This window comes from Clinocottus analis, unplaced genomic scaffold, assembly GCF_023055335.1.
Source record: "Clinocottus analis isolate CAN_PGR_092001 unplaced genomic scaffold, fCliAna1.0.p SCAF_1, whole genome shotgun sequence".
In the NCBI taxonomy this organism is placed as follows: Eukaryota; Metazoa; Chordata; class Actinopteri; order Perciformes; family Cottidae; genus Clinocottus; species Clinocottus analis.
Genome location: NW_027175820.1, coordinates 24,012,211 through 24,038,816, shown reverse-complemented (window position 1 = coordinate 24,038,816; position 26,606 = coordinate 24,012,211). Strand labels below are relative to the sequence as shown.

Here is a 26,606-nt window from a genome sequence, read left to right as displayed (position 1 = left end):
TGTGGTCCAGCATGGTTGAAATCTATGAGAAACAGACGTTCTTGGCCACCTCTTGAAATAGTCTTGTTTTCTGCCAGTAAGCATTTTCCGTTCTTGGCACATTTCATCACTTTTTTTCTCAGCCAAGCGCTCACCTAAAAAGCCCATAAAAGCGACCTCTAAAATTCAAGTTTCATAAACAGCAAAGTGACAAGACAAGTCTATCTTATGTTTACATGTTTATTAGTTGAAATGCAAATTGATCCATACAACCAAATGATATATAAGTAAAGTGCATTTTCATCCATTTAGAATACACTTGTAGATACAATATCAATACTCCTCCAGAACCAAAATGTATCAAAAGTAAAATCAATCAAGTTGTATACTAATCAAGAAAAACACAAAGCCTTTTAAAGAGAATGATACACTACCAATTACTTCCCTCCTGCAGATTATTCTATAGGTGTTTCATTTTTGTACATACTTTAAGTACAAGCACATGAAATGGTATCTTAACAACAATTTACTTTCTCCCCCAAAGTGTACGACCACGGAGTTGAAAATTGTAAAAAGTGAACATGATACATTTATGTTGAAGCGAAGTCTCTCTGACGTCCATTTATTCGGGATAAGATAAGATAAGATAATCTTTTATTAGCCCCTCCGTGCCAGAGGATCCATGCACGCAGTGCCGCATGTCTTGCAGCACTTCTGGATTCCTGGACAATCGTCATCATGACCGCATAAATCGACACATGCGGAGGGTCCATCGATTTGGGGGCAGATACCCGGTTTCTCTGACAAGACAAAAAGAAGAAGAAGATTTGATCAAACAAAGACCAGACTTGAGTATTATGCCACTGTTCATCAGAACTAACCTATGTATCTTGGTGTCGTGCACGTATATCCTTCACATGCATTGGGGCAGCACTTTTCATCTCCAGGGCATCGAAAGTCACTGGTGCAAAGTCTTAAACACGGTCCGGGTACCATAAACGAGTCAAGACACGTTCCGGGCTTATAAAACAACCCTAAAAGAAAAGATAAATGGTTACATTCAAAGAGAAAGAGGCAATGAAGCAGAAGAGGAGATCAGATCGGAGGGGACGGATCAGCTGGAGAACATGCATGAAGGTGTCTGGTTGCCAGACATGATTGTGGAATAAAAACACACAAACATGCACATTTTTTTTCAGATGCAAACAATAAACTTGCAGATTATTCATTAAACAGAACACACGTACCTGGAAAGTCATGAGTCTTTATTGTTGTAGCAAAAGCTCCGTCATAGTGCACAAATGCACTGAGAGCTACAACCAGTGCACAAACTGTCGACCAGCGTTGCGCCATGTTAACTTCCTTCTCACAAGAACGTTCTCCTGTTTGGTTATTGTGCCTGTAGAGTTACACTCCTATCTCTGCACTTTATATACAGGCGGCGGGCTGGAACCGATCTTCTGATTCAGATGTGGTGGTGGTGCCAAAGCCCTCAATGTACTGTGCCGTGTCATGGTGTACCAGCAATATGTCATCACGACATTTGTGTGTCAAGCCCACAGGTAAACTCTGGGAAACAGATTCAGTATTAGTGATAGTGAGCCTACTTGAAGTGTATGCAGCCAAAAGGCTTTGTGCGTTTTTTTAAAAGTGGTTTTAAAGCTGTTTAGTTATCATATTTCTGCTTTGAGGTTTGTTTTGTAACACCTGCCTCTCGGGACTCTACGGATGTCAAATAGCATCTTGAATAACTACACACTTTTATGACTTTAAAGAAATGTTTTTATTGATGTGAACTGTCGCCTTATCAATTATACAATCAAGAAACTTCACTGGTCGATTGTCAAGTATTGGTAACTTACAGCTGGGACTGATTGTGATTGACACATGAAATTCACATTGAAGCGTTGAAATTAAGGATGATGTCATTATGGTTTGTGATTATTTTGAGCATTATTGAACATTGTCATTACCAAAAAGGTTACATATACCTTAGTTACTCATTGATATGATGTACCACCCCAGCCAGCAGACTAGGTGACCCATATCAAACACGCCCAACACATTTCACCCAATGTTTCTCCTCCCAAAAGGCCATGGTCAATAGTGGGGCAGAATAATCGTGCAAATTTTGAAAAACAGTCTTCTTCATGAAACTGTTTGTATTTCCCTGATTTAAATGATCTTGGTGTCTATTTGTCCAAACCTATAACACCAAGATCATTCAAATCGGGGACATAAAAGCAGTTTTTTGAAGAAAACTCTTTTTTGGAGACCCAATTGGCGGCCATCTTGAAAAATAACTGCCATCTTGCATTTTTGAATGGTCAATCAGGAGGTTTTGAACAAATACCTCTGGAGAATAGCTCCACCTGATGTCATGCTTGGATAGAAATTTGCACTATTCTTCTTAAAAAATTATTTTATCTGTGTCACTACAAGGCGTAGTACACTTTCTTAGAGTACACCTATACTTTAGGGGTGTGGCTTGCAGCATTCTGCATTTCTGATTGGTCGATATAGGGTTTAAATACAGGAACATGAAATGGTATCTTAACAACAATTTACTTTTTCCTCCAAACTTCCTCAAAATCCAACTTTGTACAAAGCAGTTATCAAATATTGCACCAAAGTGTACGACCACAGAGTTGAAAATTGTAAAAAGTGAACATGATACATTTATGTTGAAGCGAAGTCTCTCTGACGTCCATTTATTCAGGATAAGATAAGATAATCTTTTATTCGCCCCACAGTAGCACAGGTTCCATGCAGGCAGTGCCGCATGTCTTGCAGCACTTCTGGATTCCTGGACAATCCTTATCATGACCGCATAAATCTGCACATAGGGAGGGTCCATCGACATAGGGGCAGATACCCGGTTTCTCTGACAAGACAAAAAGAAGAAGAAGATTTGATCAAACAAAGTCCATACTTGAGTATTATGCCACTGTTCATCATATCTAACCTGTGTATTTTGGTGTCATGCACTGATGTCCTCCACAATCATTGCGGCAGCACTTTTCATCTCCAGGGCATTGAAAGTCATTGGTGCAAAGTCTAAAACACAGTCCAATTGGCAACGTCGTGTCAGGACAGTCTCCGAGTTTATAAAACAACCCTAAAAGAAAAGATAAATGGTTACATTCAAAGAGAAAGAGGCAATGAAGCAGAAGAGGAGATCAGATCGGAGGGGACGGATCAGCTGGAGAACATGCATGAAGGTGTCTGGTTGCCAGACATGATTGTGGAAAAAAAACACACAAACATGCACATTTTTTTTTTCAGATGCAAACAATAAACTTGCAGATTATTCATTAAACAGAACACACGTACCTGGAAAGTCATGAGTCTTTATTGTTGTAGCAAAAGCTCCGTCATAGTGCACAAATGCACTGAGAGCTACAACCAGTGCACAAACTGTCGACCAGCGTTGCGCCATGTTAACTTCCTTCTCACAAGAACGTTCTCCTGTTTGGTTATTGTGCCTGTAGAGTTACACTCCTATCTCTGCACTTTATATACAGGCGGCGGGCTGGAACCGATCTTCTGATTCAGATGTGGTGGTGGTGCCAAAGCCCTCAATGTACTGTGCCGTGTCATGGTGTACCAGCAATATGTCATCACGACATTTGTGTGTCAAGCCCACAGGTAAACTCTGGGAAACAGATTCAGTATTAGTGATAGTGAGCCTACTTGAAGTGTATGCAGCCAAAAGGCTTTGTGCGTTTTATTAAAAGTGGTTTTGAAGCTGTTTAGTTATCATATTTCTGCTTTGAGGTTTGTTTTGTAACACCTGCCTCTCGGGACTCTACGGATGTCAAATAGCATCTTGAATAACTACACACTTTTACGACTTTAAAGAAATGTTTTTATTAATGTGAACTGTCGCCTTATCAATTATACAATCAAGAAACTTCACTGGTCGATTGTCAAGTATTGGTAACTTACAGCTGGGACTGATTGTGATTGACACATGAAATTCACATTGAAGCGTTGAAATTAAGGATGATGTCATTATGGTTTGTGATTATTTTGAGCATTATTGAACATTGTCATTACCAAAAAGGTTACATATACCTTAGTTACTCATTGATATGATGTACCACCCCAGCCAGCAGACTAGGTGACCCATATCAAACACGCCCAACACATTTCACCCAATGTTTCTCCTCCCAAAAGGCCATGGTCAATAGTGGGGCAGAATAATCGTGCAAATTTTGAAAAACAGTCTTCTTCATGAAACTGTTTGTATTTCCCTGATTTAAATGATCTTGGTGTCTATTTGTCCAAACCTATAACACCAAGATCATTCAAATCGGGGACATAAAAGCAGTTTTTTGAAGAAAACTCATTTTTGGAGACCCAATTGGCGGCCATCTTGAAAAATAACTGCCATCTTGCATTTTTGAATGGTCAATCAGGAGGTTTTGAACAAATACCTCTGGAGAATAGCTCCACCTGATGTCATGCTTGGATAGAAATTTGCACTATTCCTATTGAAAAATTATTTTATCTGCCCCACTACAAGGCGTAGTACACTTTCTTAGAGTACACCTATACTTTAGGGGTGTGGCTTGCAGCATTCTGCATTTCTGATTGGTCGATATAGGGTTTAAGTACAGGCACGTGAAATGGAATATATGGAATATAATGAAAAAACAACAATTTACTTTGTCCTCCAAAGTCCCCCGAAATCCAACTTTGTACAAAGCAGTTATCAAATATTGCACCAAAGTGTACGACCACAGAGTTGAAAATTGTAAAAAGTGAACATGATACATTTATGTTGAAGCGAAGTCTCTCTGACGTCCATTTATTCAGGATAAGATAAGATAATCTTTTATTCGTCCCTCAGTAAGGAAATTCCACAGGATTCATGCAGGCAGTGCCGCATGTCTTGCAGCACTTCTGGAATCCTGGACAATCCTTATCATTATTGCATCTTAAGTCACATGTGGATGGTCTATCGATACGGGGGCAGGTACCCGGTTTCTCTGACAAGACAAAAAGAAGAAGAAGATTAGATCAAACAAAGACCATACTTGAGTATTATGCCACTGTTCATCATATCTAACCTGTGTATTTTGGTGTCATGCACTGATGTCCTCCACAATTATCGAGGCAGCACTTATCGACTCCAGGGCATTGAAAGTCATTGGTGCAAAGTCTAGGACACGGTCCAATTGGAAACGTTGTGACAGGACAGTCTCCGGGCTTATAAAATAGCCCTAAAAGAAAAGATAAATGGTTACATGCAAAAAGAAAGAGGCAATGAAGCAGAAGAGGAGATCAGATCGGAGGGGACGGATCAGCTGGAGAACATGCATGAAGGTGTCTGGTTGCCAGACATGATTGTGGAATAAAAACACACAAACATGCACATTTTTTTTCAGATGCAATCAATGAACTTGCAGATTATTCATTAAACAGAACACACGTACCTGGAAAGTCATGAGTCTTTATTGTTGTAGCAAAAGCTCCGTCATAGTGCACAAATGCACTGAGAGCTACAACCAGTGCACAAACTGTCGACCAGCGTTGCGCCATGTTAACTTCCTTCTCACAAGAACGTTCTCCTGTTTGGTTATTGTGCCTGTAGAGTTACACTCCTATCTCTGCACTTTATATACAGGCGGCGGGCTGGAACCGATCTTCTGATTCAGATGTGGTGGTGGTGCCAAAGCCCTCAATGTACTGTGCCGTGTCATGGTGTACCAGCAATATGTCATCACGACATTTGTGTGTCAAGCCCACAGGTAAACTCTGGGAAACAGATTCAGTATTAGTGATAGTGAGCCTACTTGAAGTGTATGCAGCCAAAAGGCTTTGTGTGTTTTTTTAAAAGTGGTTTTGAAGCTGTTTAGTTATCTTATTTCTGCTTTGAGGTTTGTTTTGTAACACCTGCCTCTCGGGACTCTACGGATGTCAAATAGCATCTTGAATAACTACACACTTTTATGACTTTAAAGAAATGTTTTTATTAATGTGAACTGTCACCTTATCAATTATACAATCAAGAAACTTCACTGGTCAATTGTCAAGTATTGGTAACTTACAGCTGGGACTGATTGTGATTGACACATGAAATTCACATTGAAGCGTTGAAATTCAGGATGATGTCATTATGGTTTGTGATTATTTTGAGCATTATTGAACATTGTCATCACCAAAAAGGTTACATATACCTTAGTTACTCATTGATATGATGTACCACCCCAGCCAGCAGACTAGGTGACCCATATCAAACACGCCCAACACATTTCACCCAATGTTTCTCCTCCCAAAAGGCCATGGTCAATAGTGGGGCAGAATAATCGTGCAAATTTTGAAAAACAGTCTTCTTCATGAAACTGTTTGTATTTTCCTGATTTAAATGATCTTGGTGTCCATTTGTCCAAACCTATAACACCAAGATCATTCAAATCGGGGACATAAAAGCAGTTTTTTGAAGAAAACAAATTTTTGGAGACCCAATTGGCGGCCATCTTGAAAAATAACCGGCATCTTGCATTTTTGAATGAATGGCCGATCAGGAGGTTTTGAACAAATACCTCTAAAGAACAACTCCACCTGATGTCATGCTTGGATAGAAATTTGCACTATTCTTATTAAAAAAATATTTTATCTGCCCCACTACAAGGCGTAGTACACTTTCTTAGAGTACACCTATACTTTAGGGGTGTGGCTTGCAGCATTCTGCATTTCTGATTGGTCGATATAGGGTTTAAGTACAGGCACATGAAATGGAATACATGGAATATAATGAAATAACAACAATTTACTTTCTCTTCCAAACTCCCCCAAAATCCAACTTTGTACAAAGCAGTTATCAAATATTGCACCAAAGTGTACGACCACGGAGTTGAAAATTGTAAAAATTGAACATGATACATTTATGTTGAAGCGAAGTCTCTCTGACGTCCATTTATTCAGGATAAGATAAGATAATCTTTTATTCGCCCCACAGTAGCACAGGTTCCATGCAGGCAGTGCCGCATGTCTTGCAGCACTTCTGGATTCCTGGACAATCCTTATCATGACCGCATAAATCTGCACATAGGGAGGGTCCATCGACATAGGGGCAGATACCCGGTTTCTCTGACAAGACAAAAAGAAGAAGAAGATTTGATCAAACAAAGTCCATACTTGAGTATTATGCCACTGTTCATCATATCTAACCTGTGTATTTTGGTGTCATGCACTGATGTCCTCCACAATCATTGCGGCAGCACTTTTTATCTCCAGGGCATTGAAAGTCATTGGTGCAAAGTCTAGCACACAGTCCAATTGGCAAATTCGTGTCAGGACAGTCTCCGAGTTTATAAAACAACCCTAAAAGAAAAGATAAATGCTTACATTCAAAGAGAAAGAGGCAATGAAGCAGAAGAGGAGATCAGATCGGAGGGGACGGATCAGCTGGAGAACATGCATGAAGGTGTCTGGTTGCCAGACATGATTGTGGAAAAAAAACACACAAACATGCACATTTTTTTTCAGATTCAAACAATGAACTTGCAGATTATTCATTAAACAGAACACACGTACCTGGAAAGTCATGAGTCTTTATTATTGTAGCAAAAGCTCCGTCATAGTGCACAAATGCACTGAGAGCTACAACCAGTGCACAAACTGTCGACCAGCGTTGCGCCATGTTAACTTCCTTCTCACAAGAACGTTCTCCTGTTTGGTTATTGTGCCTGTAGAGTTACACTCCTATCTCTGCACTTTATATACAGGCGGCGGGCTGGAACCGATCTTCTGATTCAGATGTGGTGGTGGTGCCAAAGCCCTCAATGTACTGTGCCGTGTCATGGTGTACCAGCAATATGTCATCACGACATTTGTGTGTCAAGCCCACAGGTAAACTCTGGGAAACAGATTCAGTATTAGTGATAGTGAGCCTACTTGAAGTGTATGCAGCCAAAAGGCTTTGTGCGTTTTATTAAAAGTGGTTTTGAAGCTGTTTAGTTATCTTATTTCTGCTTTGAGGTTTGTTTTGTAACACCTGCCTCTCGGGACTCTACGGATGTCAAATAGCATCTTGAATAACTACACACTTTTATGACTTTAAAGAAATGTTTTTATTAATGTGAACTGTCGCCTTATCAATTATACAATCAAGAAACTTCCCTGGTCGATTGTCAAGTATTGGTAACTTACAACTCGGACTGATTGTGATTGACACATGAAATTCACATTGAAGCGTTGAAATTCAGGATGATGTCATTATGGTTTGTGATTATTTTGAGCATTATTGAACATTGTCGTTACCAAAAAGGTTACATATACCTTAGTTACTCATTGATATGATGTACCACCCCAGCCAGCAGACTAGGTGACCCATATCAAACACGCCCAACACATTTCACCCAATGTTTCTCCTCCCAAAAGGCCATGGTTAATAGTGGGGCAGAATAATCGTGCAAATTTTGAAAAACAGTCTTCTTCATGAAACTGTTTGTATTTCCCTGATTTAAATGATCTTGGTGTCTATTTGTCCAAACCTATAACACCAAGATCATTCAAATCGGGGACATTAAAACAGTTTTTTGAAGAAAACTAATTTTTGGAGACCCAATTGGCGGCCATCTTGAAAAAGAACTGCCATCTTGCATTTTTGAATGGTCAATCAGGAGGTTTTGAACAAATACCTCTGGAGAACAACTCCACCTGATGTCATGCTTGGATAGAAATTTGCACTATTCTTATTAAAAAATTATTTTATCTGCCCCACTACAAGGCGTAGTACACTTTCTTAGAGTACACCTATACTTTAGGGGTGTGGCTTGCAGCATTCTGCATTTCTGATTGGTCGATATAGGGTTTAAGTACGGGCACATGAAATGGAATATATGGAATATAATGAAAAAACAACAATTTACTTTGTCCTCCAAAGTCCCCCGAAATCCAACTTTGTACAAAGCAGTTATCAAATATTGCACCAAAGTGTACGACCACGGAGTTGAAAATTGTAAAAATTGAACATGATACATTTATGTTGAAGCGAAGTCTCTCTGACGTCCATTTATTCAGGATAAGATAAGATAATCTTTTATTTGCCCCACAGTAGCACAGGTTCCATGCAGGCAGTGCCGCATGTCTTGCAGCACTTCTGGATTCCTGGACAATCGTCATCATGACCGCATAAATCGACACATGCGGAGGGTCCATCGACATGGGGGCAGAAACCCGGTTTCCCTGACAAGACAAAAAGAAGAAGAAGATTTGATCAAACAAAGACCAGACTTGAGTATTATGCCACTGTTCATCAGAACTAACCTATGCCTCTTGGCTTCATGCACTTATGTCCTCCACAATTATCGAGGCAGCACTTTTCGACTCCAGGGCATTGAAAGTCATTGGTGCAAAGTCTAGGACACAGTCCAATTGGCAACGTTGTGACTGGACAGTCTCCATGTTTATAAAATAACCCTAAAAGAAAAGATAAATGGTTACATTCAAAGAGAAAGAGGCAATGAAGCAGAAGAGGAGATCAGATCGGAGGGGACGGATCAGCTGGAGAACATGCATGAAGGTGTCTGGTTGCCAGACATGATTGTGGAAAAAAAACACACAAACATGCACATTTTTTTTTTCAGATGCAAACAATGAACTTGCAGATTATTCATTAAACAGAACACACGTACCTGGAAAGTCATGAGTCTTTATTGTTGTAGCAAAAGCTCCGTCATAGTGCACAAATGCACTGAGAGCTACAACCAGTGCACAAACTGTCGACCAGCGTTGCGCCATGTTAACTTCCTTCTCACAAGAACGTTCTCCTGTTTGGTTATTGTGCCTGTAGAGTTACACTCCTATCTCTGCACTTTATATACAGGCGGCGGGCTGGAACCGATCTTCTGATTCAGATGTGGTGGTGGTGCCAAAGCCCTCAATGTACTGTGCCGTGTCATGGTGTACCAGCAATATGTCATCACGACATTTGTGTGTCAAGCCCACAGGTAAACTCTGGGAAACAGATTCAGTATTAGTGATAGTGAGCCTACTTGAAGTGTATGCAGCCAAAAGGCTTTGTGCGTTTTATTAAAAGTGGTTTTGAAGCTGTTTAGTTATCATATTTCTGCTTTGAGGTTTGTTTTGTAACACCTGCCTCTCGGGACTCTACGGATGTCAAATAGCATCTTGAATAACTACACACTTTTATGACTTTAAAGAAATGTTTTTATTAATGTGAACTGTCACCTTATCAATTATACAATCAAGAAACTTCACTGGTCAATTGTCAAGTATTGGTAACTTACAGCTGGGACTGATTGTGATTGACACATGAAATTCACATTGAAGCGTTGAAATTCAGGATGATGTCATTATGGTTTGTGATTATTTTGAGCATTATTGAACATTGTCATTACCAAAAAGGTTACATATACCTTAGTTACTCATTGATATGATGTACCACCCCAGCCAGCAGACTAGGTGACCCATATCAAACACGCCCAACACATTTCACCCAATGTTTCTCCTCCCAAAAGGCCATGGTCAATAGTGGGGCAGAATAATCGTGCAAATTTTGAAAAACAGTCTTCTTCATGAAACTGTTTGTATTTCCCTGATTTAAATGATCTTGGTGTCTATTTGTCCAAACCTATAACACCAAGATCATTCAAATCGGGGACATGAAAGCAGTTTTTTGAAGAAAACTAATTTTTGGAGACCCAATTGGCGGCCATCTTGAAAAATAACCGGCATCTTGCATTTTTGAATGAATGGCCGATCAGGAGGTTTTGAACAAATACCTCTGGAGAACAACTCCACCTAATGTCATGCTTGGATAGAAATTTGCACTATTCTTATTAAAAAAAATATTTTATCTGCCCCACTACAAGGCGTAGTACACTTTCTTAGAGTACACCTATACTTTAGTATACTTTAGGGGTGTGGCTTGCAGCATTCTGCATTTCTGATTGGTCGATATAGGGTTTAAGTACAGGCACATGAAATGGAATATATGGAATATAATGAAATAACAACAATTTACTTTCTCTTCCAAACACCCCCAAAATCCAACTTTGTACAAAGCAGTTATCAAATATTGCACCAAAGTGTACGACCACAGAGTTGAAAATTGTAAAAAGTGAACATGATACATTTATGTTGAAGCGAAGTCTCTCTGACGTCCATTTATTCAGGATAAGATAAGATAATCTTTTATTTGCCCCACAGTAGCACAGGTTCCATGCAGGCAGTGCCGCATGTCTTGCAGCACTTCTGGATTCCTGGACAATCCTGATCATCAATGCATCTTAAGTCTCATGTGGATAGCCTATCGATATGGGACAAGACAAAAAGAAGAAGAAGATTTGATCAAACAAAGATCATACTTGAGTATTATGCCACTGTTCATCAGAACTAACCTATGTATCTTGGTGTCGTGCACGTATATCCTTTACATGCATTGGGGCAGCACTTCTCATCTCCAGGGCATTCAAAGTCACTGGTGCAAAATCTAAAACACGGTCCGGGTACCATAAACGAGTCAAGACACGTTCCGGGCTTATAAAACAACCCTAAAAGAAAAGATAAATGGTTACATTCAAAGAGAAAGAGGCAATGAAGCAGAAGAGGAGATCAGATCGGAGGGGACGGATCAGCTGGAGAACATGCATGAAGGTGTCTGGTTGCCAGACATGATTGTGGAAAAAAAACACACAAACATGCACATTTTTTTTTTCAGATGCAAACAATAAACTTGCAGATTATTCATTAAACAGAACACACGTACCTGGAAAGTCATGAGTCTTTATTGTTGTAGCAAAAGCTCCGTCATAGTGCACAAATGCACTGAGAGCTACAACCAGTGCACAAACTGTCGACCAGCGTTGCGCCATGTTAACTTCCTTCTCACAAGAACGTTCTCCTGTTTGGTTATTGTGCCTGTAGAGTTACACTCCTATCTCTGCATTTTATATACAGGCGGCGGGCTGGAACCGATCTTCTGATTCAGATGTGGTGGTGGTGCCAAAGCCCTCAATGTACTGTGCCGTGTCATGGTGTACCAGCAATATGTCATCACGACATTTGTGTGTCAAGCCCACAGGTAAACTCTGGGAAACAGATTCAGTATTAGTGATAGTGAGCCTACTTGAAGTGTATGCAGCCAAAAGGCTTTGTGCGTTTTTTTAAAGTGGTTTTAAAGCTGTTTAGTTATCATATTTCTGCTTTTAGGTTTGTTTTGTAACACCTGCCTCTCGGGACTCTACGGATGTCAAATAGCATCTTGAATAACTACACACTTTTACGACTTTAAAGAAATGTTTTTATTAATGTGAACTGTCGCCTTATCAATTATACAATCAAGAAACTTCACTGGTCGATTGTCAAGTATTGGTAACTTACAACTCGGACTGATTGTGATTGACACATGAAATTCACATTGAAGCGTTGAAATTAAGGATGATGTCATTATGGTTTGTGATTATTTTGAGCATTATTGAACATTGTCATTACCAAAAAGGTTACATATACCTTAGTTACTCATTGATATGATGTACCACCCCAGCCAGCAGACTAGGTGACCCATATCAAACACGCCCAACACATTTCACCCAATGTTTCTCCTCCCAAAAGGCCATGGTCAATAGTGGGGCAGAATAATCGTGCAAATTTTGAAAAACAGTCTTCTTCATGAAACTGTTTGTATTTCCCTGATTTAAATGATCTTGGTGTCTATTTGTCCAAACCTATAACACCAAGATCATTCAAATCGGGGACATAAAAGCAGTTTTTTGAAGAAAACTCATTTTTGGAGACCCAATTGGCGGCCATCTTGAAAAATAACTGCCATCTTGCATTTTTGAATGGTCAATCAGGAGGTTTTGAACAAATACCTCTGGAGAATAGCTCCACCTGATGTCATGCTTGGATAGAAATTTGCACTATTCCTATTGAAAAATTATTTTATCTGCCCCACTACAAGGCGTAGTACACTTTCTTAGAGTACACCTATACTTTAGGGGTGTGGCTTGCAGCATTCTACATTTCTGATTGGTCGATATAGGGTTTAAGTACAGGCACATGAAATGGAATATATGGAATATAATGAAAAAACAACAATTTACTTTGTCCTCCAAAGTCCCCCGAAATCCAACTTTGTACAAAGCAGTTATCAAATATTGCACCAAAGTGTACGACCACGGAGTTGAAAATTGTAAAAAGTGAACATGATACATTTATGTTGAAGCGAAGTCTCTCTGACGTCCATTTATTCAGGATAAGATAAGATAATCTTTTATTCGTCCCTCAGTCAGGAAATTCCACAGGATTCATGCAGGCAGTGCCGCATGTCTTGCAGCACTTCTGGAATCCTGGACAATCCTTATCATCATTGCATCTTCGGTCACATGTGGATGGTCTATCAATACGGGGGCAGGTACCCAGTTTCACTGACAAGACAAAAAGAAGAAGATTTAATCAAACAAAGACCATACTTGAGTATTATGCCACTGTTCATCAGAACTAACCTATGTATCCTGGTGGACTGCATGAATATCCTTCACATGAATTGGGGCAGCACTTTTCATCTCCAGGGCATTGAAAGTCATTGGTGCAATTTCTAGAACACTTCCCGAATACCATCAACGCGTCAAGACACGTTCCGGGTTTGTAAAATAACCCTAAAAGAAAAGATAAATGCTTACATACAAAGAGAAAGAGGCAATGAAGCAGAAGAGGAGATCAGATCGGAGGGGACGGATCAGCTGGAGAACATGCATGAAGGTGTCTGGTTGCCAGACATGATTGTGGAAAAAAAACACACAAACATGCACATTTTTTTTCAGATGCAAACAATGAACTTGCAGATTATTCATTAGACAGAACACACGTACCTGGAAAGTCATGAGTCTTTATTGTTGTAGCAAAAGCTCCGTCATAGTGCACAAATGCACTGAGAGCTACAACCAGTGCACAAACTGTCGACCAGCGTTGCGCCATGTTAACTTCCTTCTCACAAGAACGTTCTCCTGTTTGGTTATTGTGCCTGTAGAGTTACACTCCTATCTCTGCACTTTATATACAGGCGGCGGGCAGGAACCAATCCCAGCTGACTTTGGGAGAGGGCAGGTCGTCAGGCCATGTGTTTTGTCACATGTCTTTCTCTCATTCTTTCTGTAATGTTTCTTTTTGTGTACCCTGTAGATGAAATCTAACTGTTGTCCTTCAGAGCAGGATAAACAACACTGCATCCACGGGCCATGACAGTGATAATGAGATACTTTAAGTTCCTTTATGAAACAATCTGCAGCTTTGCATGTTTATAGATTTCAAAATATCTGGCTATATATACGTGAACCAATCTTCTGATTCAGATGTGGTGGTGGTGCCAAAGCCCTCAATGTACTGTGCCGTGTCATGGTGTACCAGCAATATGTCATCACGACATTTGTGTGTCAAGTCCACAGGTAAACTCTGGGAAACAGATTCAGTATTAGTGATAGTGAGCCTACTTGAAGTGTATGCAGCCAAAAGGCTTTCTGCGTTTTTTAAAAGTGGTTTTAAAGCTGTTTAGTTATCATATTTCTGCTTTTAGGTTTGTTTTGTAACACCTGCCTCTCGGGACTCTACAGATGTCAAATAGCATCTTGAATAACTACACACTTTTACGACTTTAAAGAAATGTTTTTATTAATGTGAACTGTCGCCTTATCAATTATACCATCAAGAAACTTCACTGGTCGATTGTCAAGTATTGGTAACTTACAGCTGGGACTGATTGTGATTGACACATGAAATTCACATTGAAGCATTGAAATTAAGGATGATGTCATTATGGTTTGTGATTATTTTGAGCATTATTGAACATTGTCATTACCAAAAAGGTTACATATACCTTAGTTACTCATTGATATGATGTACCACCCCAGCCAGCAGACTAGGTGACCCATATCAAACACGCCCAACACATTTCACCCAATGTTTCTCCTCCCAAAAGGCCATGGTCAATAGTGGGGCAGAATAATCGTGCAAATTTTGAAAAACAGTCTTCTTCATGAAACTGTTTGTATTTCCCTGATTTAAATGATCTTGGTGTCCATTTGTCCAAACCTATAACACCAAGATCATTCAAATCGGGGACATAAAAGCAGTTTTTTGAAGAAAACTCATTTTTGGAGACCCAATTGGCGGCCATCTTGAAAAATAACTGCCATCTTGCATTTTTGAATGGTCAATCAGGAGGTTTTGAACAAATACCTCTGGAGAATAGCTCCACCTGATGTCATGCTTGGATAGAAATTTGCACTATTCTTCTTAAAAAATTATTTTATCTGTGTCACTACAAGGCGTAGTACACTTTCTTAGAGTACACCTATACTTTAGGGGTGTGGCTTGCAGCATTCTGAATTTCTGATTGGTCGATATAGGGTTTAAATACAGGAACATGAAATGGTATCTTAACAACAATTTACTTTCTCCTCCAAACTTCCTCAAAATCCAACTTTGTACAAAGCAGTTATCAAATATTGCACCAAAGTGTACGACCACGGAGTTGAAAATTGTAAAAAATGAACATGATACATTTATGTTGAAGCGAAGTCTCTCTGACGTCCATTTATTCAGGATAAGATAAGATAATCTTTTATTCGTCCCTCAGTGAGGAAATTCCACAGGATTCATGCAGGCAGTGCCGCATGTCTTGCAGCACTTCTGGAATCCTGGACAATCCTTATCATTATTGCATCTTAAGACACATGTGGTGGGTATATCGATACGGGGGCAGGTACCCGGTTTCTCTGACAAGACAAAAAGAAGAAGAAGATTTGATCAAACAAAGACCATACTTGAGTATTATGCCACTGTTCATCATATCTAACCTGTGTATCTTGGTGTCATGCACTGATGTCCTCCACAATTATCGAGGCAGCACTTATCGACTCCAGGGCATTGAAAGTCATTGGTGCAAAGTCTAGGACACGGTCCAATTGGAAACGTTGTGACAGGACAGTCTCCGGGCTTATAAAACAACCCTAAAAGAAAAGATAAATGGTTACATGCAAAAAGAAAGAGGCAATGAAGCAGAAGAGGAGATCAGATCGGAGGGGACGGATCAGCTGGAGAACATGCATGAAGGTGTCTGGTTGCCAGACATGATTTTGGAATAAAAACACACAAACATGCACATTTTTTTTCAGATGCAATCAATGAACTTGCAGATTATTCATTAAACAGAACACACGTACCTGGAAAGTCATGAGTCTTTATTGTTGTAGCAAAAGCTCCGTCATAGTGCACAAATGCACTGAGAGCTACAACCAGTGCACAAACTGTCGACCAGCGTTGCGCCATGTTAACTTCCTTCTCACAAGAACGTTCTCCTGTTTGGTTATTGTGCCTGTAGAGTTACACTCCTATCTCTGCACTTTATATACAGGCGGCGGGCTGGAACCGATCTTCTGATTCAGATGTGGTGGTGGTGCCAAAGCCCTCAATGTACTGTGCCGTGTCATGGTGTACCAGCAATATGTCATCACGACATTTGTGTGTCAAGCCCACAGGTAAACTCTGGGAAACAGATTCAGTATTAGTGATAGTGAGCCTACTTGAAGTGTATGCAGCCAAAAGGCTTTGTGCGTTTTTTTAAAAGTGGTTTTGAAGCTGTTTAGTTATCATATTTCTGCTTTTAGGTTTGTTTTGTAACACCTGCCTCTCGGGACTCTACGGATGTCAAATAGCATCTTGAATAACTACACACTTTTATGACTTTAAAGAAATGTTTTTATTAATGTGAACTGTCACCTTATCAATTATACAATCAAGAAACTTCACTGGTCAATTGTCAAGTATTGGTAACTTACAGCTGGGACTGATTGTGATTGACACATGAAATTCACATTGAAGCGTTGAAATTAAGGATGATGTCATTATGGTTTGTGATTATTTTGAGCATTATTGAACATTGTCATTACCAAAAAGGTTACATATACCTTAGTTACTCATTGATATGATGTACCACCCCAGCCAGCAGACTAGGTGACCCATATCAAACACGCCCAACACATTTCACCCAATGTTTCTCCTCCCAAAAGGCCATGGTCAATAGTGGGGCAGAATAATCGTGCAAATTTTGAAAAACAGTCTTCTTCATAAAACTGTTTGTATTTCCCTGATTTAAATGATCTTGGTGTCCATTTGTCCAAACCTATAACACCAAGATCATTCAAATCGGGGACATAAAAGCAGTTTTTTGAAGAAAACTAATTTTTGGAGACCCGATTGGCGGCCATCTTGAAAAATAACCGGCATCTTGCATTTTTGAATGAATGGCCGATCAGGAGGTTTTGAACAAATACCTCTGGAGAACAACTCCACCTAATGTCATGCTTGGATAGAAATTTGCACTATTCTTATTAAAAAAAATATTTTATCTGCCCCACTACAAGGCGTAGTACACTTTCTTAGAGTACACCTATACTTTAGTATACTTTAGGGGTGTGGCTTGCAGCATTCTGCATTTCTGATTGGTCGATATAGGGTTTAAGTACAGGCACATGAAATGGAATACATGGAATATAATGAAATAACAACAATTTACTTTCTCTTCCAAACTCCCCCAAAATCCAACTTTGTACAAAGCAGTTATCAAATATTGCACCAAAGTGTACGACCACAGAGTTGAAAATTGTAAAAATTGAACATGATACATTTATGTTGAAGCGAAGTCTCTCTGACGTCCATTTATTCAGGATAAGATAAGATAATCTTTTATTCGCCCCCCAGTAGCACAGGTTCCATGCAGGCAGTGCCGCATGTCTTGCAGCACTTCTGGATTCCTGGACAATCGTCATCATGACCGCATAAATCTGCACATAGGGAGGGTCCATCGACATGGGGGCAGATACCCGGTTTCTCTGACAAGACAAAAAGAAGAAGAAGATTTGATCAAACAAAGTCCATACTTGAGTATTATGCCACTGTTCATCAGAACTAACCTGTGTATTTTGGTGTCATGCACTGATGTCCTCCACAATCATTGCGGCAGCACTTTTTATCTCCAGGGCATTGAAAGTCATTGGTGCAAAGTCTACGACCAATTGGCGACGGTGTGTCAGCACAGTCGGTAACAAATGACAACCGTGGGACAGGACAGTCTCCGAGTTTATAAAACAACCCTAAAAGAAAAGATAAATGGTTACATACAAAGAGAAAGAGGCAATGAAGCAGAAGAGGAGATCAGATCGGAGGGGACGGATCAGCTGGAGAACATGCATGAAGGTGTCTGGTTGCCAGACATGATTGTGGAATAAAAACACACAAACATGCACATTTTTTTTCAGATGCAAACAATGAACTTGCAGATTATTCATTAAACAGAACACACGTACCTGGAAAGTCATGAGTCTTTATTGTTGTAGCAAAAGCTCCGTCATAGTGCACAAATGCACTGAGAGCTACAACCAGTGCACAAACTGTCGACCAGCGTTGCGCCATGTTAACTTCCTTCTCACAAGAACGTTCTCCTGTTTGGTTATTGTGCCTGTAGAGTTACACTCCTATCTCTGCACTTTATATACAGGCGGCGGGCTGGAACCGATCCCAGCTGACTTTGGGAGAGGGCAGGTCGTCAGGCCATGTGTTTTGTCACATGTCTTTCTCTCATTCTTTCTGTAATGTTTCTTTTTGTGTACCCTGTAGATGAAATCTAACTGTTGTCCTTCAGAGCAGGATAAACAACACTGCATCCACGGGCCATGACAGTGATAATGAGATACTTTAAGTTCCTTTATGAAACAATCTGCAGCTTTGCATGTTTATAGATTTCAAAATATCTGGCTATATATACGTGAACCAATCTTCTGATTCAGATGTGGTGGTGGTGCCAAAGCCCTCAATGTACTGTGCCGTGTCATGGTGTACCAGCAATATGTCATCACGACATTTGTGTGTCAAGCCCACAGCATTCTGCATTTCTGATTGGTCGATATCGGGCAATGGCGATAAACAGGGCGTTTTTCTATGTTGTTGTTTTGGTTGTTCAATTCTGCTGTTGATTCTTAAGCGTCGTGGTTTTTAATGTAGTATGTGGCGTGTTCATGCTTGGTGCCTGGTAATGTCCAACACTCTTGGTTGTTGCTCAATAATCAACAACTCAATTGCTGAGATATATCCTCTTAACTGGTCAAGCAATTGATAATCATATATAATAGTGATAATAGTCATATATAATTGGTACAATATGGGTAAAATGGGCTATGTGGTGGGATGTGTTCATGTTGTATTGTAAGTTTTCTTTTGACTGAATATGTTATTCATGTAGCATCATATCATGTACATTTTTATTTGTCCTTATTGTCAAGTGAAACAAGTGGTCAACAAAGTGCAGTGCCATTTATAACCTCTAGGTGGCTGTCTCCTCTTGAAGATCTCATCAGCCTTCGCCTGGTTTTTAATCTTCCACCAATCTCCTGAAGTCCAATGTGTTATATAATGAAACCTGATTGCAGCTGAACAGAAATCACTTAACAATAGAAATGATTGAGTATCATTTTGATTAGATGTTTGTTTAAAGTTAAAATGATAACATTAAAAGAAATCTTTGTAACTATGTAAATGTATTCTGTGTAAGCGTTGATTTGATTGACAGGTCTCCCCTGAACCCTGAAACAGGAAGAATGGTTTTATTAACAATAAGTGTCATGTAATAGTTTCTGTATGAATTAAACGCTGCTCACATTAATATATAAAGTTTGACTAAAGCCCCGTTTCAACACTTTAGGAGAAAATTCATCTTTTAACAGGATTACAACGCTCATATTCTTGTGCACAATAGATTATGTTGAAAATGTAATGGATAGATTATTGGCCTCATTGGCATGTCTGAACTTGAATTTAGACTTTCTATTATTTTAAGATCATAACTTTGTTACATTTAACTTGACTTAACCAGCATTTCATAGATTGTTTTTGTCTGCCACCTAATTTATTGTGATTACTTGTTGTCCTTTTTATGCAAGAGGTCACTTAAAATACACAATATAACAATCAAATAGCATCCAAATGCCGTCATGAATCTGAGAAAGCATTGAGGGCTCCCAGTCTTCACACAGTGTCGCCATCTATTGGCATAATCAGGAGTTACATGAAAGCTGTTCAATTTGAAAAATTTGAAAATTCAGACTCATAGTTTTTCATAGTTCCTAATTTATGTTGTTAAATGCTGATATGGTCTCTTTTTTAAACTTTTAAACTGTTTTGCACTTTATTATTCTTATTCACTTCATGTTGAACAGAAGAGAAACGTACTTTCCATCTTCTGTATGTTTACACGTGTGAAAAATTGACAATAAAACTGACTTTGTATGTTTGTAAAAGATGGTTTGAGCTACTTAAAAGACATACATTTGTTTTTAGATGTTTCAAGAACAGACAACCTCTTGTGAAAACAATATTCTGCCACCAGAATTGTTTTACAAGCTATTTCTTCTTAAAGACATAATTGTCAACAACAATTATAAGAAGAAAAAAAAGTAATTATGATTTTTTTCAACTTTCTTTTTTCTGTAGCAAAGAAAAAAGTCATAATTACAACCAAAAAAAAAGAGTCATAATTATGACAACAAAAAGTCATAATTTTAACTTTTTTTTGTGGCGGAAATGGGCTTCCATAGAATAAACTTTAACAATCAAATAAAAACAACACCACTTTCCTAGTTTTTTTGCTGTCAATTAACTATTTTTCTTGTACATGTTTTCCTGTGGTTCACTGATTCATTACTGTACTAAAGCCTCGTGGCAGCAGGTGGCAGCAGATAATCAATATTGATCATCCAGCTGGCTGCAGATTAACCTGCAACCTCATTATTGTAGGGATGATGAGCGTAATGTTCTTTTTTTTTATTATCAGGAATGAAATCATTATGGAAGCCCATTCCCGCCACACACAAAAAAAAATTAGGCCCAAAAAAAAAAAAAAAAATTAGGACCAAACAAAAAAAAAAAAATTGAGAAAAAATAAAAATTAGGACAAAAACAATAAAAAATTATGGACAAAAAAAAAATTCTTTCCTCGTTGACGAAAAAAAACCATCTAACCAATACGTTATTTCATCACTTTGGTTTTACAATACCTTCAAGTCACAAAATAGTCCAATCTTGGTTTTTGTTGTTGTTTTTTTGGTCCTATTTTTTCATATTATTATTATTTTTGGTCCTAATTTCTTTTTTTTGTGTGGCGGGAATGGGCTTCCATAAATAATGCATTACTGGGAAATAATTTTTTTTTTCCTATAGATACCTGAATGACACCAGGAGTTCAAAATGTTCTATTTCAAAACACCAATCTTTTCTCATTTGGACTCGGCTGCCCTTTTTCCCTTCGTCTCAGAAAAGAAGTCCTTGATCACGGTCAAGATGTTTTTAGTTAAACCTAAAACCAAGTCATTTATATCCCACTCTGTGCATCTGTTCAATGACTGCTGGGGCAGACGAGTGTGTGCTTTTTTTTAACCAGGACGCTGTGATTCATGGCATACGAGGCCAGCGATCCTCGAGGACGACCACATGTATGACACATCCTTCGCCCTCTACGCTCCAGAACCGACTCCACCCGTCTGCTGACGGCCTTGAGCACCGCCTCAACAACTCATTTTTGTAGGTTTTTGTCTCGCTCTAGTAGCGCCTTTCCCCCCCGATCATCTGTATAAATGCTCCGTTTTATTTGGTCTTCAGACCCCTCGTCTTCCTGCCGCCGCCGTTCAGTTGCCGGCTCTGGTTGCTAGAAGTGAATGCCGTCCGTTGCCGTTACATTTTCTGCTACAGTACACAGCATGTCACTTTGCTGTTGGGTTGCCGAGTTAGGTAAGCAATGAGCAATGCCCACGGACCCGTGCACGCTCTCAGCGAGAATGTAAAACTCCATCAGCCTCCAAGAACACAGAGGCAGAGAATTTGTGCAGTCTGACTCAAGCCTGCACTGCTCATCCATCACGGGGGTGTCTGACCCCTCGTTGTGCTCCTTTTTGCTCGGGCTTTGAAGAGGGGGAAGCCCTGCTGGAGCCAAGTTTGCTCCTCGCAAGGAGGCCTGACCCCGTCTGACCCCGTCTGACCCCCCTCCTCCTGTGAGCTGGGGAGATTTTCAGCACTTTATTAGTGGGTACAACAACAACAACAACAACAACAACAAAAAAGAAGATGGAGTGAAGATGCCGCTGGTGGGATCTTGGATCGGAGGCTCTGCGGCGTCGACGCTGCACTCCAGTTGAGTGAAATGTTGAGGAAACGGGCTGTTGTGGAAGTAGATGGACATGATTGTTACATGAAATGAAGTTTTGAAGTCGCCGTGTTGTAGCCCGCAGACACCAGAGGCCGGGGGCCAAATTCTGGATCCCAAAAATAACGATGAGAATGTCACAAATATAAATATTTCTTTGTAGCTCGTATAGAAAATGATGACTTCTCTCTTGATTTAATTCCTCAGTAAACACACGTTTTTACCAGATGTATGTCTGCATACACACATACATACACACATACATACATACATACATACATACATACATACATACATACATACATACATACATACATACATACATACATAGAAGTCTTTAATTTGTCATTTTCTACTCAATTGAGTGCCGCTTCTCTCTGTATTACTGTGAAGTTTTATATTCTAGATGTTTTCTGATTCAGCATCTGGTTTTAAATATATGTTCATTGTGGGCGTGAGCGACAACACCACAGACAACTTTCCTCATTTATTAGAAAGATTAGTCATTTTATGATCTGTTATTTCCCCCCAATAACTTCTTTTATGGATACAATTAAAGTCTGAGAGAGTCAGTGAGTCTGTGTGTGTGTGTGTGTGTGTGTGTGTGTGTGTGTGTGTGTGTGTGTGTGTGTGTGTCAACAAGAAAGACGTTTCACATCATTTTCATGCAGCCGTGTGAGGCTGATTCTTCGTAAGTCATTTAATCTAATACATGCTTTCTAAGTTCAAAAGAAACAACAGTCTGGATCATTTAATGACTTCACGATCAGAATATCTATGAATAGATGCAAACAAGGGATACATTAGATGTAGAATCCTGCATGTACAAACAGGACGCAGAACACAACATCAAAAACACTGCTGCTCTGGAAATAATAAGTTTGCCTTTTTTATATATTAGTAAAGTTCATGTGTTTTGACACAAACTCCATCAAAAGTCTCTTAAAGCCGATCGACAGCTGAGATCGGCGGCCGTCATTACCGGAAACGGACATCGCTTCTTGTGATACATCCTTAACCTTTTGGGAAAACCTTCCCACGGCCATTTTAAGTCCCAGCATGCCCCATTCTGACAATCTTTTGGCATAAAATACGTCATTTTTCCTTTTTTTTAACAAAACGACACAGTTTTTTCCACCAAACTTCCTTGTAACAGGCCAAGGCTTTGTTTCATTGTGATTTTTGTTGCATATTCTGATTCTTTAGGTCCTAATCTTTCCATAAAGGTGTCTTATTGACGCTCCAGGAGGCATTTTTGGGAGAATCTGGCTCATATCATGCTGGATGTTCATAGTTACAATCAAAATATCTTTTTAAAAGTGATGTATTTGCAGATATACATTTTTTAACAAGACTTTGCTGAACAAATACATCCAATAAACACAAGTATTGGAATTAATTTGGGGTTCCTACGACGACTCAAACACAGCAGAAAAAACACTGAAACACAAACAAGGGAACGGCGCTACGAGGGAAACGTGCACGCTGTCGTCCCAAATCTGGGTCACTTCCATTCACTCGTTGCAAAAAAAAACCCAACTAAATGTCTACAATGAAGCACACCTGTTCACCGAATTAGACGACATGCATCATCTTCAGGAGAAAACCGTTGACCTTTTAACAGAGCATCACTCTGTAGAACGGGAAAAAAAACTACAACAGGTTTGTATTGGCTGATACATTATTTATTGGTGCAGGGCCCAGTGAAGCCAAGGAACAAGGCTGTTTTTTTATCTTCCCAAACCAAAAAGACAATAGAGCTCCTTTTTTTTTTTTTTTTTACTAGAACCCCTGTTTTTTTTGTATTATTAATGACACCACTATCATTAAATGAGGCCGTTGTGACTGCGGCTAACGCGGGTGCCAGCATTGTGTTGGTCTACAGGCAATTGCTGTTCGCAATAAATCATCCGGCAAGTGGGGTGAATGGATATTAGGCCGAGAGAGGGTGAGCGGCGGGGTACAGTCCACAGGGCGGCTTAATTTCAAAACACACATAATCCTCCCTTGTGGACATAAAGTTGGTTTCCTCAGCCACACCGCTTTGACGGCTCTGATCTCCCTGTGGTTGGAACAAGCCCTTCTTTCCCGCCGTCTAGGGAAAAGAAAGAGCAGGAGGTCCCTCCTCGTGAACGCTTTCACTACAATTGGGAGCGTTAAAGTAGGCTTGAACAGGGCGCCAAACCTATAAAAACCTCACATTGTAACCCCGTAATGCGCGTTTATTGAAATCCAGGGTTTTTCAATGAGTTGCACGGTCATGCCAGCAGCTCCATTTTTTGTCCTATTTGTTGTCTTTTTCCCGCCTTTGTCCTCGGAGGACTCGTTGCATCCGACAGAAATCCCTCCACACCGGTCGAGGAATTCATTCGAGGGGACATGGACCGCGAAAACTAATTGTTCCGCTGCCGCCGTTTGCTTTCTTGCATATACAAGTTCCTTTTTTAAAAGAGTATTGCATGTGTATGTTCGCCCACAGCGAAGCCGGTGACGTCCTGCGAATGTAATTGAACTTTGGTCAAAAGAGTTGGCAAATAAATGATTATCCCTGTTGTTCACACGCACGTTGTTGAAGAAGACTAACACTCATAAAATGTCAAAAAGTCATAATTATGACTTTTTTTGTCATAATTATGACTTTTTTTGGTCATAATTATGACTTTTTTTGTCATAATTATGACTTTTTTGTCATAATTATATACATATATATATATATATATATATACATATATATATATATATACATATATATATATATATATATATATATATATACATATATATATATATATACATATATATATATATATATACATATATATATATATATATACATATATATATATATATATATACATATATATATATATATATACATATATATATATATATATATACATATATATATATATATATACATATATATATATATATATATATATATATATACATATATATATATATATATATATATATATATATATATATATATATATATATATATATATATATATAAAGTAATTATGACAAAAAACTCTTTTTTTGGTCATGACTTTTTTTTGTATGGCTTTTTTCGGGTCATACTTATATATTAAAAAAAGGCCTAACTATGAAAAAACTGTTTTTTTTGTGTTTTTTTTTTTTGTCATAGTTATGACTTTTTTCTTTAAAAAAAGTCATAATTATGACAAAAAAAAACTGTTTGTTTTTGGTCATAATTATGACTTTTTTGGTTTTTAGTCATAATTATATCAACAAATAACTAACTATGAAATAACTATGACAAAAACAGTTTTTTTTGTCATAGTTATGACTTTTTTTGTGGTCATAATTATATCAACAAAAAAGACATAACTATGACAAAAAAAATAAATTATTATGACTTCTTTTTTTTATTTTTGGTGGCGGTAATGGGCTTCCATAAACCTAGGTGGGATTTAACTTGTTAGTTACAGTTCAGTGCAAAGTGAAAAGATACAAACTGCTGTTTATTGACACAAAGATATGTTGAATGCTAACAATCAAAGCGAATATTTATACGTAGTATGCAATTTCAGAGGCAGCACATTTGGAAAATGATCAATCAGAAGAATTAGTTCAAGATAGATGAACGGGATAAAAGAGTGAAAACATGTGCAGGAGGCTAATTAAAGCTATTCATTTGTGTTCCTACGACACTGACTGAATATCAAGACTGGATTTAATCTTTAGTCAAGTGTCATTTTCTCACAATACATCAACATATCTCATCATGAATCATCTCAGTTACAATTTGCTAATGCACGCTTGAGTTGTTGAAGTGCTTCCGGCGCTGCTGGCCGACATCTCGCTGTAATTTTGTCTTTTTTTTTGTTGTTGTCTCAAGCCCCTCCCCGTGTGGGGCGAAGTGAAGTCAAAGGCATTTATAATTGAGGGGACACGTCTTTGGCCTTCATGCACATAAACCATCCCATCCTTGTAAGACTTTTTGAGCCGAGAAAGGAGGACATCCTCCGAAAGAACTCAAGGCCATAAAACATGAATGAGCTGTCCTCTCAGAATTAAATAGCACCGTGGAGCTATTAAGAGTCCCTCTAACTATTCAGCTGGTCATCGTCCTCTCACTGTGTGTCTGCAGATGTGCCATTCGTCGTTACGAGTCTGACATGTTGGCTTTGTTCACCGGCAGACTCGGAGCCCCCGTCATCAGGGGGAAGGAGTCGAGTGCGATGACTCATCGTCCTCCGGTGACGGCAATGGTGCTGCCATTTTGTCCACTCAGGCTTTCCATACATCCGGTCTCTCGCGTACTACTTTTTATCCACGCAAAAGGGCAAGATGATAGCGTGAATAATACAAGAAATACAAATAAACCAGTCAAACAATGTGACACAGACTCAAACAACAACTGGACTCAGTGACCTGG

The 26,606-nt window shown here is 39.1% G+C and overlaps 1 protein-coding gene across 5 annotated transcripts in view; it reads left to right on the top strand.

Moving 5' to 3' along the window:
• LOC137782540 (zinc finger protein OZF-like) overlaps positions 1–18,527 on the top strand; it is a 24,303-nt gene extending 5,776 nt beyond the window's left edge. The window contains exons 3-10 of one of the 5 annotated variants that reach the window (XR_011077294.1): positions 1,418–1,541; positions 3,504–3,627; positions 5,612–5,735; positions 7,716–7,839; positions 9,818–9,941; positions 11,914–12,037; positions 16,367–16,490; positions 18,509–18,527. Coding sequence is in view for 2 of the 5 variants with exons in the window: in XM_068571890.1 (XP_068427991.1) it covers positions 1,418–1,627 (210 nt within the window). In the remaining 3 variants the exon portion in view is untranslated. The other 4 variants (XR_011077293.1, XR_011077295.1, XM_068571911.1 and 1 more) reach the window with 4 other exon arrangements.
• Positions 18,528–26,606: the final 8,079 nt, after the last annotated feature.